Genomic DNA, 13,658 nt, shown 5'->3' with positions numbered 1-13,658 from the left:
TAGGCGGGCAAGAATCGACTTGGCGGCATTGGCGGCAGCTTCAGCCACAGCGTGTCTCAGTCGGGTGCCGGGATTGCCGACCGTGCAACCGATCATCATGAATTTCCAGAGGTCGATCTAGCATACCCCTTATACGGCGTGGTGGTACAGTCCATAGATTCAATTCCTAACCGGGAGCAAGAGGATTGTCGATAATGGTATTGATACTAAGGAGGAGTGAAAACTCTGCTCGTATACAGGGTAGGGCAGGGTAGGGTAGGGATACCCGACCAGGTAGCACCGCTCCTCCGCTCTCATGCTCACAGCTAGGGACGGTGGCGTAACTAGTCTCTGTGCTCGAGTTCCTCCATTGCCTAGTCTAGTGTACCACAAGTTCCATCGCGTTTACTCTCTAGTACGAGGGATGTTATGTGCCATGATGATCGGTGTAACTGGACCACCAATCGACTCAAGTCACACCGGAAAGAAATGGATCAGATAACTCCCTCTGAGCAGCCCACGGCAGCGACAGTGGACCCCTCCGTAAACATGACGCCGACGCGCATGACAGGCCTTGGAATTGGGAGGCAGAGGAGTTTTCCTCCTACCTGGCCCACCCCACGGTGGATTCTATGATCATGATGCTGTTGTTGTTGTGGGTGGGTGGGTGAGTGGGTGTGAGGTTCCGGTGCAGCTCCGCTTGCCGAATGCGTTGCCGTGCGCCGGTATCGCTACTTCCTGGGAGGTCGAGTCGGATGGGATGGATGATTAGGTCTGGGTTGATTATAGGTTAATGGCTTGCATTATCGAGCAATTGTCATGTTTACACCAGAGTGCTGTAGATGGGCTGGAATACCTGCAGCCGGAAGTCAAGCGCAGAGATTTATCTGATCGTGCCGCACGCCCATCCACGGATCCTGACTAGACTACCGTACCGTAGTGTGCGAATTCGAGGGCACCAGGTGGGTGGGTAGAAGCCGGGTGGAGTGTTTGGGTAATTCCGGTTTTCAGCACGTACGTAGAGAATGTGTCACGGTGAGTATGGTAATGAGAATGGTACGGCAGTTGGTACAGTATTGTTCATCCCTTCTTAAAGGGAGTGCCCGACCGACGTTCAAACAAGGTAAGCTGCGTCTGCTGTGTAATGTTACACCACCTGCTGCCCGTGTACGGTATGTATGTGGAGACGGTAATGCTGTACATACCACCCGCTGCAGCCTGCTGTACAACATGCCACAACATCTCACCACGCTATATAAGTAGTAGTACAATAGATGCGATCGAAGTTGCACAACATAATGCACACCAACTCCCTGCTGTACCACCTCCACAGCCATTACACAGCAAACCCGCATGTAAATCAGCAAGCAGGACATAGCATACCCGCATCTGTCGTGCAACCCCAGTCCCGAACCACAACAGCACCGCGGCAGTGTAACATAGTACATAATCCTATACCGCTTTGCATACATACAAGCAGAGAACTGTTACACAGCAGACGCCCCACCTAAATCCAACCCCAACCGCAACCGCTGCTGCACGCGAATCACACGGCGGGCCACAGCCCCGATCTGATTAGACAACCGGCGGATCAGATAGTGGGCGGGCCCCGGTGGCGGTCGCTGGCGGTCGCTGGCGGTCGCTGGCCGCCATCTGATTAGATAGTTGGCCTCGGCTGCGCTAGCTGCTTTGGGCAGCTGATAATGAAGCCAAGGCGCTAGGCGGTAAGGTGTCTGCGGCGGGTGCGTGGTGGGTGGTATGGGCGGTATTGGGTGTATTGCGGTGTTTTCTTGGGTTTCCATTGAGGGGAGAGGGGTGCTAGCAGTTGGGGTGCTAGCAGTTGGGGTGTCTGTCGGGTTGGGGTTTTATACTGCAGTAGAGGTTTAAGATCAGGGTCGAGGATGAGGATACATATCTACCCATCATTATAAAACTTCATGACTTTTATCGGGTTTGGGGGGAAAGATACGGTAACAGATTGTTGCTGAGCCATTCTGCGGCGCAGCAATATATGTCCGCGCAAAAAGCACCCACCGTACGTGCATCGATCTCTAGAAATGCAACAACCATTGTATTGACAAGCTTGAGACATCTAAACTATGTAGCTACTGTCTCGACTTGAATATAGTTATCGAAGCTATGAGATTCATAAGGTGTTACTTGAGCACCAGATAAAGTTCTTCGCAACTCACTGAGATAAACATTAACTCCTTAAAGCGGAGCACTATAGACTTGTTTCTTTCTTTCATGTCTCATAATTTTTCATTACATCTTCATGGTGAACATATAAACTTTTACCTTCACCTGGAACATAAATTTTGGTACTAGTTCCATCCTCTTTCGTTAGTTGCAATGTAGCAGACGAGGTCTGAGCCGACTGAGCCACCTATACATCCATACCAAGAGATGCGAAGAGAAACGAAAATCTATTCTATTATTAAAACTACCGTACCCAAAACTCACTTTATACTATATTTCATATCCCCCAAGCAACAGCGCAGCCCTAAGCCACAGTCTGATGCAACACATTCGCGCGATAACTCTCCGAGCGCTCGAGCAGCTCCTCGTGCGTGCCAGAATCCACACACCGACCCGCCTCGATCAGGAAGATCACATCCGCCTTGCGGATCGTATTCAGCCGGTGAGCAATCGCCACGACCGTGATGCCCTTCGCAGCCCGTTCCAACCCATCCTGCAGCAACTTCTCGCTCTCGGCGTCCAACGCGCTGGTCGACTCATCCAGAATCAGCAGCTTGGGCTTGCGAACCAGCGCGCGCGCGATGCTGAGACGCTGCTTCTGGCCGCCCGAGAACTGGCTGCCGTTGGGGCCGCACATGGTCTGGTACCCCTCGGGTAGGGCCATGATCGTGTCGTGGATGTTGGCCAGCCGGCACGCCTCCTGGATCTCGTCGAGGGTGACGTCGCGGTCCGGCGGCGCGCCGAGGCTGATGTTGAACTCGATCGTGCCCTCGAACAGCACGCTCTCCTGCGGCACCAGCGAGATCGTGTCCCGGAAGGACACGCCCCGCGTCTGCGTCACGTCCAGGTTGTCGACCAGGATCGACCCGGCCGACGGCGTGTACAGCCGCTCCACCAGCGAGATGATCGTCGACTTGCCCGCGCCGGAGGGGCCCACCAGCGCGGCGAACTTGCCCGCCGGGATGTCCACGCTCAGCCCGTTCAGCACCTTGATGTCCGGGCGCGCCGGGTACGAGAAGTGCACGTCGCGGAGCTGCACGGTGGAGGCACCGCCGCTGCCCCCGCCGACGCGCTTCTCGTGCACACCCGCGTCGGACTCGATGTCCCCGGACAGCGCGGGCGGCAGCCGGTCCACGTTGCCGCGCATCTTGTCGGAGCCGATCTCGATCAGCCCCAAAATGCGCGCCATGGCGCCCTTGGACGCCGTCAGCTCGGGCGCCAGCGCGAACATCTGGCTCCACAGCAGGGCGCTGACCAGCAGGGAGAACACCACAATCAAAAACTGGGTCTGCGTGTAGTTGCCGTTGGAGATCTGCTTGGCGCCCCACCAGTAGGCCAGGGCGTTGACCATGTTCCCCAAAAAGTAGGTCATCGCCTGCCAGAAGCTGGCCTGCAGCGTCACCTGCAGGGTCTCCTTGCGGGGTCCCCGCAGCGAGCGGCGGTAGGTGCGCAGGGTGACCTCCTCGAGGGCCAGCGAGGCGACCGCCTTGATGGAGGTGATGGCCTCGACGCCGATGTCGACGGACTTGGTGTAGGCGTTCTCGTGCTTCTCCTCGAACTTGCCGAGCACGCGCAGTTCCATGAGGCCGGCGCCCAGCAGCAGCGGCACGAGGGCCAGACACACGAGGGCGATGCGCCAGGCGATGATGTGGGTCATGACGATGGCGGCGATCAGGTTGATGGTGATGGAGATGACGGTGCCGATGACGGAGCCGCTCAGCCCGGCCAGCGCCTGGCCGTCGCGCGTGATGAACGAGAGCAGCAGCGCCGGCGTGCGGCCCTCGGACTGGTGCCACTGCAGGTCCTGCTCGAACAGCGACCGGAACGACAGCACCCGCACCGTGTACACAATCTTCTCAGAGATGCGCCCGAAGCCCGCCCAGCTAACCACGTTGGCGAAGAACTCGATGATCGCCAGGATGAAGAACATCAGTCCGTAGAAGTTGCCGCTGCTGCTGATGCTCGACGCCCCCTTGCACGGGTTCAGGCTGCCCACCGTGTTACCGAAGATGACGGCTTCGCCCGAGAAGGCGCCACCGACGATGGCCGAGCCGATCAGGGCGAGGAGGATGTACAGGAGGTGGGGACGGAGGGCCGGCGCGTAGCCCTTGGCCAGCGCCCAGAGGGACTTCTTCGGGGTGTTGAGCTCTTCGGGATCCGCCTCTTCGTTAGCATCGGGGGCATTGTTGCTGGCGTCCGAGGCCGGGCCTTCGTGCACTGCCGGGCTCTTTTCCGTGGGTTCATCCGTGTTGGCTAGGCTGGCCTTTTCGTTCTCGATCTCGACGTCCGTCAACGAGGGCTGGTCCGATCGGCTGGCGGTGTCGGCCGCGGGAGCATCGTCCTTGTCTGAGGTCGAGGACATGCCCTGCAGCTTGACGAGGTCGGCATACGCGCCGCCCCGGGCCATTAGCGTGGCGTGGTCGCCCTGCTCGACGATCGTACCCTTGTGCATGACGACGATGTTGTCGGCGCCGGTGATGGTCGACAGGCGATGGGCGATGGTGATCATGGTGCGGCCGCTGGCGATGTTGTTGATGGCGCGCTGGATGCGCTGCTCACTGCGCGAGTCCAGCGACGCGGTGGCCTCGTCGAGAATCAGCACGGCAGGGTCTTTGATCAGGGCACGCGCCAACGAGACGCGCTGCTTCTGTCCACCGCTGATCAGTCGGCCACTCGACCCCACCATCGTGCCGTATCCATACTGCAGGGCGCTGATGAAGGTGTCGGCATCGGCCAGCGTGGCCGCGTGCTTGACCATCTGCACCACCTCCAGAACCTCGGCGCCGCGACTCTGCGCCGCCGCCATCAGATCCTTACCCTCGCGCACCTCCGCGGCGAGTTCCTCCAGCTGGGTGGTGAGGAGCGTTTCCTTGAAACGGTGATGCTCCGGGTTGCTCGAGTTCATTAGGCCGTGGGCGATGTTCTCCAGCAGCGAGCGATCGAGCAACGAGGGCTCCTGCTGCACGAGACTCAGGTAGCTGCGCAGATCGCGGGTGTTGATGTCGCGCAGGTCGTGTCCATCGAACAGAATCTGGCCGTCGACGGGATCGTACAACCGCGTCACTAGGCCGGCGATGGTCGACTTGCCGCTGCCGGACAAGCCGACCAGCGCGGTGTGCTTCTTGGCGGGAATGCTGAGGCTGACCTTGTCCAGCACGGTGATCTCCGGGCGCGAGGGGTAGACAAAGGTCACGTCCTTGAGCTCGAAGCCGCCCTGGGCCTGTCCGTCGGGCAGCCGCAGGCCCTCGGTGGTGGTGGCGTCGATCTGCGGCTGGCGGTCCATGTCCTCGCGCAGCTTCTCGTAGGATGCGACACCGGCGATGAACAGATGGAGGAAGGGCGCCGTCTGACTGAGCAGGAGGGTGGCTTCGACCAGGATAAAGATGACGGTGAAGACGGCGCCGACGCTGACGCCACTGGTGCCGTCGCGGACATTGGCCGCAACCTGCTTCGCGCCCTGCCAGAAGGCCAGACCGTTGGCCGAGTAGGCGATGAAGTATAAGAACCCGGCCTGTACCCCGACGGCGGTCGCCTTCTTCAGCCCCTCGGTCTCGGCGGACTTGAGCGCGGAGGCGAACTTCTTCTCGAGCCGGACGTTGGCGCCAAAGGCCTGGACGACGACCAGGTTGTTGAGGGCCTCGGAGGCGATGGAGGCGGCGGTGGCGGCGTAGTCGGACATGGAGCCGGAGTATTTCTCGATGTAGTGGCTGCCGATGAAGGACATGAGGAAGTAGGCGGGGATCAGGGACAGGAGCTCGGCGGCCAGCTTCCAGTCCTTGATGAAGGCGACGATGTAGGCGGTCACGAAGAAGGAGATACTGGACAGCACGATGCCGACCTTCTCGCTGGTGCCCGAGCGGATGGTCTGGATGTCACTGCTGAGTCGGGAGGCCACTTCGCCCGGGGGGAGCTTGTCGAAGTAGGAGGGTTCCTGGCGGATGAGGTTGCGGAGGTATTTCTCGCGCAGACGCTGGGACAGGCGAGCCCCGGAGAGGGTCCAGCAGGTCAGGTGGACGTAGATCAGGACGAATTGCGCGATGCCCAGGTAGACGATCAGGAGAATCTCGTGGTTGATGCTGCTCTGGTCGGAGTCGTCACTTTCGCCGTTGGATTCCGCGCAGGAGATGGAGTTGAAGTTGTCGAGCAATTCACCGAAGATGATACCGATAATGGGGAAGGGGACGCCAGCGCCAATGGCGGCGACGATGCCGGTCAGGAGAGTGCCGACCTCATATTTGGTGGGATTGCCGGCCAACAGCAGACGGGGAAAGCCCGCCAGCTTCTTGAGGAACATGTTGACGGAGAGGAGGAGGAGGAGGTGGTGGTGGTGGTGGTGATGAATGGGAGGTTGGCGTGCGGGGAAAGGGCAAGATGAGGCGCGATTCACAGGTGGCCAGCCATGCAGGGGACGGTGCAGGTGCTACGCCCTTAGGAATTGCCTGCACTCGCAAAGGGAGATCGCATGCACACTTCGGATGGAGAAGAGGACAGGTAGAGAGGAGAGGAGAGGAGAGGAGAGGAGAGGAGAGGAGAGGGGAGAAGGAGAGGGAGGGGAAAGAAGATGCAGAGAAATGGAGCCCGTGAAAGAGCAGCTGCCGCTACTGAAGAATGGAAGATTGACAGGGGACCAAGTCACCACCGTTACGTAAGGTGAGGAATTTCGGACCTGCTTGGCTGCTTGGCTAGAAGGGTAAAGAATTGGCACCGAAGAGAAAAAGAGGAGCCAAAGAGGAGCCCAAGATAATCAATCAGTCCCCACTTGGAGGTATGTTAGGGCATGTCAGGGCATGTCTGGGTATGTCAGGGTATGTAACGGCTGGTATGGGCGTATGTATGGTATGTACGCACGGTATGGGTGGTATCCACGGGTTACTGGATGTATCAGCTGGTATCAGCTGGTACCGTGCGGCGGGCCCCGAAAATTCTTCCTCCCGCTCCATATCAATCAGCCAATTTATTGGTGAACAGCCCCAGCCTGTCCCACTGCACTAGACTCCCCTCGCATTAGCCCGGCAAGATAGACAGGATCAGATAATTTCCCGGCCCAGCCATGGATCCTGGATCACCTCTCCAGAATTCTCTGGATGGCGAAGTGGCCGGTGTTGGTTCGTTGGAACTTGGTCGGAACCAGATTCGGGAAATCTAATCTGATAATCTTTCCTTGAAGTCACCTTCACTTGCTCACGCCGAATGGGAGGGGGGTGGATGGTGGGATGGGAAAAGTGGAGTTCGAGGCAAGTGAGACAGCCCATTCTTCCCTCCCTTTGCCGGAACTTCCTTGTCAACCACGCGGCAAAGCGAAAAAAAAAAAAAAAAAAAATAAGACCACTCGGAAGCAGGAGGAGGAGCTGGTGGTGGTGGTGGTGGCTTGAGTCAGTCTTGAGTCAGTCTCCGATCGGAGGTCGGAGCACTTACACTGACCTCACGTCCATCGCTGCAGGCTACGGCGGGTATGGCGAATTCGCCTTGTTATTGTGTGCTTGGACTGCAGTTAATCTACTACCATGTACTACAGTACATGTACTGTACGTAGCATTCGACAACCTGGACTTTTCTGGAATCAATCATGCTGTACAACGGTTTGCATGCCTCGATTTGCATGCCTCAGGCTGCAGGGCTCACCACATGTGACCATGCTTGGCACCGATATCGCAGCACCCACCAGGTAACAACAACAGAGGGAAGACAAGAAATTTAGAGTAAACTAACCGGCCTTGAGGTACACCTGAACGCAAATAGTCCAAATTACCAGTTGTGTGAAGACCAGGTGAGAGTGGACTGGACACGGGAAACAACCAGGATGTGCACGCATTTTCGAGGGTTGATCTCACCTCTATCGGCGACTCTCGCTGCAGCATGTAGGCATGTAGCACACCCCGGATCTCATCGTGGTTATTTCTGACAGCCCACTCCAATGCAGTTCGCCCACGAGCACCTCTGAGCGCCGGATTCGCCTCGAACTCAATCAACAACACGACCACTAGCAAGCAACCTTTTGTTGCCGCACACATGAGACAATTCTCCCCATGGACATGCTCGAACAATCGATGAACGATCTGATGCTTTCCCTTGATTGACGCCCAGAAAATAGGAGTGTATCCATAGTCACCGACCACACTGACATTGACGTCGGGCCGCTGGAGTAACAGCTTGACCACCTCCAGATATCCCTCTTCCGCGGTGTATGAGACAGCAGAGTGCTTGTAATGTCTACATCGTTTACTCTCACGTCGGGCCGACTGAGAACCTTCCGACAATGTCCACCTCGCTAGATGGGGCCGCCAGGGAGAGTGAGCATCACCTTGAAAATTTGAAGCGTTGGGATCGACACGGCTGTCTGCCAAGAGAGCATCAACCCTCGGCATCTCGCAGTGTGAGACAGCATTGTGGAGAGCAGTCACCTGGTCGGATTCCTGCATGTTAGAATCCAAGATGTTAGGGCCCAAGTCTTCTCGCTGCAGGAGAGGCTGCAAAAACTCTACTTCTTCAATTTACACAGCTTGTGATAGAGTTTTGCCTTTGTGATGAGATGGCACATGAGATGGCACATATCCTACCGTTGGGATCCACATCCTTGCGCTGCAGGAGCAAGCGTACAACCTTGAAGCATTGGCAACTTGTCGTCACCAAAGCATAGAGAGACCCGTATTTCGAAGGCTTTCGGAGATGAAATTGTGGTTCCACTGTCCAAGTGCATCAAGTATAAGCTGCACAATCTCGACTTCGTCCTTCACAAGTGCTCTCCACAAGGGATCAATCAATCAGCAGAGGTGACTTGGTCCTCTAACAAGTGGAAAACGACTGGACGATCTGCAAAATCCTCCTCCAGCAGCCGCGCCAAGAGGTGTCACGTCGCCCTCATTCCCAATACGCCAGTCAATCTGAGGGTGACGCAAAAAGAATCCCGCGAGACTGAGGTTTCCCGACTGGCAGGCCCAGAACAATGGAGTGCCGACGTTGCATCTCACGTTGACATCAACTGTTGGATATGTCAAAAGGAGTTTCATAGTTTGCTCATCTCTCCATGTTGCAGCGGCGGCTAGTGGGTCGCTCGCAAGGCCACCAAATTTTGAGCTGGCTCCTTTGTCCAAGAGCAACCGAGCAATGTCAATCTGCCAAGCTAATTGTAACTGTTGACATCGCAACCGCGACTGATTAACGCGCGTACCACCTCGAGGTGTCCAGTGCACACGGCGATGATGAGCTCTTGCCCATTCAGACGGTGAAGCACGGGGCCTGGCAAATTGGGACTGAGAAACTGCTGGCATATTCTGATACGGCCCGAGAACGACATTACACAGTGGCAGGGATTCTTGACCGTAACAGCCATGATGTCTTCGAGATGATCTGCACTTGTCCTAGGAGTCGAAACATGTGCCTCCAACTCATCCATGATGGGCACGAGGAGAGAGCAGGAGTCAAGCTGCCCCTCGGAAATTTCGCACAAGATCTTCTGTGTGAAGAGTCCTTGAAGAGCCTCCCGTTTGGTCATCGTGCATGACCCTTTCCAAGCTGGCGCAATCCATCTCGAGCAGGGCAAAGTGGGAAATGACGACGTTGAATCCTTCTGTCAGGGAGTAAATATCAAAATATTGGGCATGACATGTACGGGTTGGATGGCTTACGGACACGAGGCGGAGTTCAAGGCATCGCCACTGCTACTTGAATCGGTTCTAGTTCTGGGGCATAATGTGGCTGAAAATGCCCCTCAGAGTGTCACTGGGAAGGCAAGAGAAATATATCTCCGCCGTGATTGAAGGGGTGATCTTGGCTGGAATGGATGTTGTTGAGTGTTGTTGGAGGAAAGAGCTGTGCAGTGCGGAGAATATTGATCATGGGTAGTGGGAAGAAGTGAGATGACAGCAGGCAAGGAAAGCCAAAACGCAGAGAGGGTCTTTTCAGTGTGAGGGCATACTTTTCAAGTGATAGAACGGGGTATATGGCGAGCAACATACCCCGATATTTGTCGTACCGCAAATCCAATGGAATATGAGATTCACTGGCAAATGTCAAAGCCGAGACACAGCACATGAATTTGTACCTCTCGCAGGCCTCGAACGAATCCTACACCCCGCCTTCCTTTTCCTTCCAGTAAGAATAGCATCTGCCTTCGTTACCGTGGTTGACCTTCCCAATATTAATCCCGACTGCTTGTACATATACTCCGACTCGGTTCAATCTCAAGCCAAATGAGCGATAGTCTTGGCATGTCCGACTAATGTGCGGGGTAAGCCACACTAACTCAATTTCTCTTCAGCTCAGACCTTTTCCCATGGTTGATCTGCAGATTGCCTGCATCGTATCCCTTACAAATGGATCCCCTGTCGATATCATCCGGGGTGGCGGGGCTGATCGGTCTAGCTCTGCAAGTAGCCCCAGTGCTCCAATCTTACGTCTCAAATTTCAAGTCTGCACGCGAGGATGTCCAAGATTATCTCGACGAAGTGGGGGCCTTGTCCCAGGTCTTGGATCGGATGTACACATTCCTCGATTCGTCCTGCATGACGAGCGACCGATTTCAGACGACCGAAGCTGTGCTTCTGCAAACCATCAAATCGTGCGAAAAGTCTCTGCTCGAGCTGATCCGCATGCTCAGAAAACCGGTCGGGTTGACAAAGAAGCTTTTATGGCACCTCGAGAAGGAAAAGGTCGAAAGCATCATTGCACGGGTCCGGCAATGCAACCAGCTGTTCAATTTCTCGTTGACTGTCGAAGGGTGGTAGGCAACGCACGTCCTGACACTTTCGCTCTCGCCCACTGACCATCAAAGGGCTCTACTCTCGCAGACTCCCGCAGAGGTGACCACGATCCTGCAGCTCCAAATGCAGATGTCGGAGAGGATGCATAAAATTGCTGAAGCAGCGTCGTTATCCGTAGAGTCAGTCAAGATATACCAGGACAAGACAAAAGAATTAGTCTCGTTGTTGGAGAACGTGTCCAAATTCGCGAAAGCAGTCGGGCAACTGACGGAGATCGAAGAGCGTGTGAAGGAAATTAGTCGCGGCATAACAGGTGAGCAAAGATCTTTATCAGGTTGCTTGTTCCGGTATTTGTCGCTCCTACCACGCCTCTTCATGCCTTTGCCCGTGGTGAAAAATGGTCGGTCGATTGTGGACCACGCTGTAGGCAGGGGCATGCCTAGCTCATTTGAGTTGTATGACGGTGATTCCAAGATATAACAGAACTCTCTAGCTTCCGTGATCATAGTGAGCGTTGTCGATCTTTGTCTGCTGCTAGGAAACAGCTGACACTGGAATCGCAATGATTGGCACATGACCTTAGTGTACCGTCGCTCAAGCTTGGTCGCAAGGCCACCCAGTGCTACACTATTAGAGGCACTGATGTGGTAGGGGCGACAGGTCGACGAAGTTAGCTTTCAGTGTGATTGGTCACAGTTCTAACCTCGGGCAAGACGAGCGGCAAATCGAGATCCTCGAATGGCTCACGCGCGGCCAAGGACCAGGACGCCATCATGAGATCCAAGGACGTCGAACGCCCGGAACGGGCAGATGGATCTTCGCTCAATCCCAATTTCGACTATGGCTTGAAACCGATTCCTCAACAGATATTCTGTGGTGTATTGGCGGGCCAGGCACTGGAAAGTCGACGTTGATGTAATCATAACAGACATTGTGTAGGATGTACTGGCTTGCTGATATGGCACAGGTCGTTTGTTATTGATGAGATCAAACGCTCACACACCGGACCCGATGCTGCTGCCGCGTATTATTATTGCGACTATCGAATGCGGACGTCGCAGCCAATGGTGCTCGTGCTTGGGTGCATGATCAAGACTTTTGCTGGGCTTTTGAACAGTCTTCCACAATCCCTCGATGCATTATACGACAAGTGCCGGCGAGAGAACCGGCAGCCCGTTGTCACGGAGCTTGAGGTCATCATGAATGAGATTTGCAGTTTGTTCAAATCTCCCTTTGTTCTGATCGATGCACTGGACGAGTTTAGCCCCGCAGATATGACGCAAACAAGACATCTGATCCGCCTCCTGGATAAGCTTGCTCAAAATGGGGCACGGGTCTTTGTGACTAGTCGATCGAGACCTGAACCCTTTCCCGCAGGAAACAGTCTTGTACTAGAATATGCGGCGGACAGCGAAGACGTCCGATCGCATGTTTTGTATGTTCTAAAGTCCGACGACATGATGGTGGACCTCTTAGATCAGCAGCTCGAAGAAGAGATATGCAACACGATTGTCAGCCAAGCAGGCGGAATGTAGGAGCATAATGCTATGCCTCCCTTTGACCCACAACTGCTAATGAGCACACAGGTTTCTGTTGGCAGTCCTTCATCTTCAGAACATTCGCGATCAGATCAGTCGAACTGGTATCCGGAAAAGCTTGAAGACGCTGAGTAGCGATTTGGGTGACGCGTATGACAAGTCCTTTGATGCGTTGTCCCACCAGTCTGCGGCCCGAAAAGATCTCGCGCTCCGTGCCTTGCGCTGGGTGGCTTGCGCGTACCGCCCACTCAGTGCACTGGAGTTGCGACACGCTTTGGCGACCGATGATGAGTCTTGGGATCGGGACAAGCTATCCCCTCTCAGACTCATAATTAGTAGCTGCTGCGGGTTACTCTCGGTGGACGGAATGGAGGACCACGCACAAGTACGGTTGGTGCATCATACCTTGCAACAGTATCTTCAGAGTACCCAGCCGGACTGGTATGTCAGAGCCCATACAGTCATCACTCAGACGTGCCTGCAATACCTTTTGCTAGAGGGAGTGAAGGCTGCACCTGAAGACCAAGGCGAGGTCAGGTGCAAAGGCATTTCGAAGAGGGCCTCCACTGACATATCACAACGAAACATGCCCGCTTCAGGCAAATCTGAAAAGCATGGTTTGAACTCGAGTGCGGACGAGATCTTCATTCTCGTTGGATATGCGAAGGACTGCTGGGGCTTGCATGCTGCATTGGTGCCTTTGGAAGAGTATGTGTATCTGGCCATGCGTCTTTTCAATGACCAGCCACGGCTAAAGTTCCTCTTCGCCGAGAACAAACGCATCCGTGGGCTGCATATAGCCTCTGGTTTTGGGCTTACGGAGCTTGTGCATCATATGGCAGAATCCGGTCATGACGTTGAGTGTTTTGACACTGGGTCTCAGAGCCCTCTGCATCATGCCTGTGCGCGCAATCATCCAAACACAGCCCTCGAGTTGATCAAGCTCGGTGCCAATGTCTCTCATGTAACTCCTAAGCGTGACACCGCGCTTTTTCTAGCTGTTGGCACTGGAAACCTGGACTTGGTCACGGTTCTCCTGGACAACGGCGCACCGCCTGGTCAGATTGCAAGGGATGGTTGGATCGCTTTGCACAAAGCGGCGGATATGGGATTCTTCGAGATTGTGGTGTTGTTGGTCCGCCGAGGAAGTTCAGTCTCGAGCAAATCCGCACGCAGATTGACTGCCTTACATCGGGCAGCAGGAAGAGGTCATATACACATCATCGAGTTTCTGATAAAAGAA

At 55.2% G+C, this 13,658-nt stretch overlaps 2 protein-coding genes across 2 annotated transcripts; both read right to left on the bottom strand.

Annotated features, from left to right (window-relative positions):
- Positions 1-2,466: 2,466 nt before the first annotated feature.
- On the bottom strand, positions 2,467-6,680 carry BO86DRAFT_333349 (ABC transporter ATP-binding protein). The gene has a single exon (XM_025668808.1). The coding sequence runs from the start codon at positions 6,470-6,472 to the stop codon at positions 2,483-2,485; it is 3,990 nt and encodes a 1,329-aa protein (XP_025530253.1). The 5' UTR covers positions 6,473-6,680; the 3' UTR covers positions 2,467-2,482.
- A 2,618-nt stretch (positions 6,681-9,298) lies between these two features.
- On the bottom strand, positions 9,299-9,670 carry BO86DRAFT_397218 (uncharacterized protein; the record flags this gene model as incomplete). The annotated part of the gene is made up of 1 exon (XM_025673490.1): positions 9,299-9,670. The coding sequence occupies one exon, from the start codon at positions 9,668-9,670 to the stop codon at positions 9,299-9,301; it is 372 nt and encodes a 123-aa protein (XP_025530252.1).
- Positions 9,671-13,658: the final 3,988 nt, after the last annotated feature.

The sequence above is a fragment of the Aspergillus japonicus genome (assembly GCF_003184785.1).
Source record: "Aspergillus japonicus CBS 114.51 unplaced genomic scaffold BO86scaffold_9, whole genome shotgun sequence".
Classification (NCBI taxonomy): domain Eukaryota; kingdom Fungi; phylum Ascomycota; class Eurotiomycetes; order Eurotiales; family Aspergillaceae; genus Aspergillus; species Aspergillus japonicus.
Note: the sequence above shows the minus strand (reverse complement) of the source record. Positions and strands in the feature narration are given on the sequence as shown.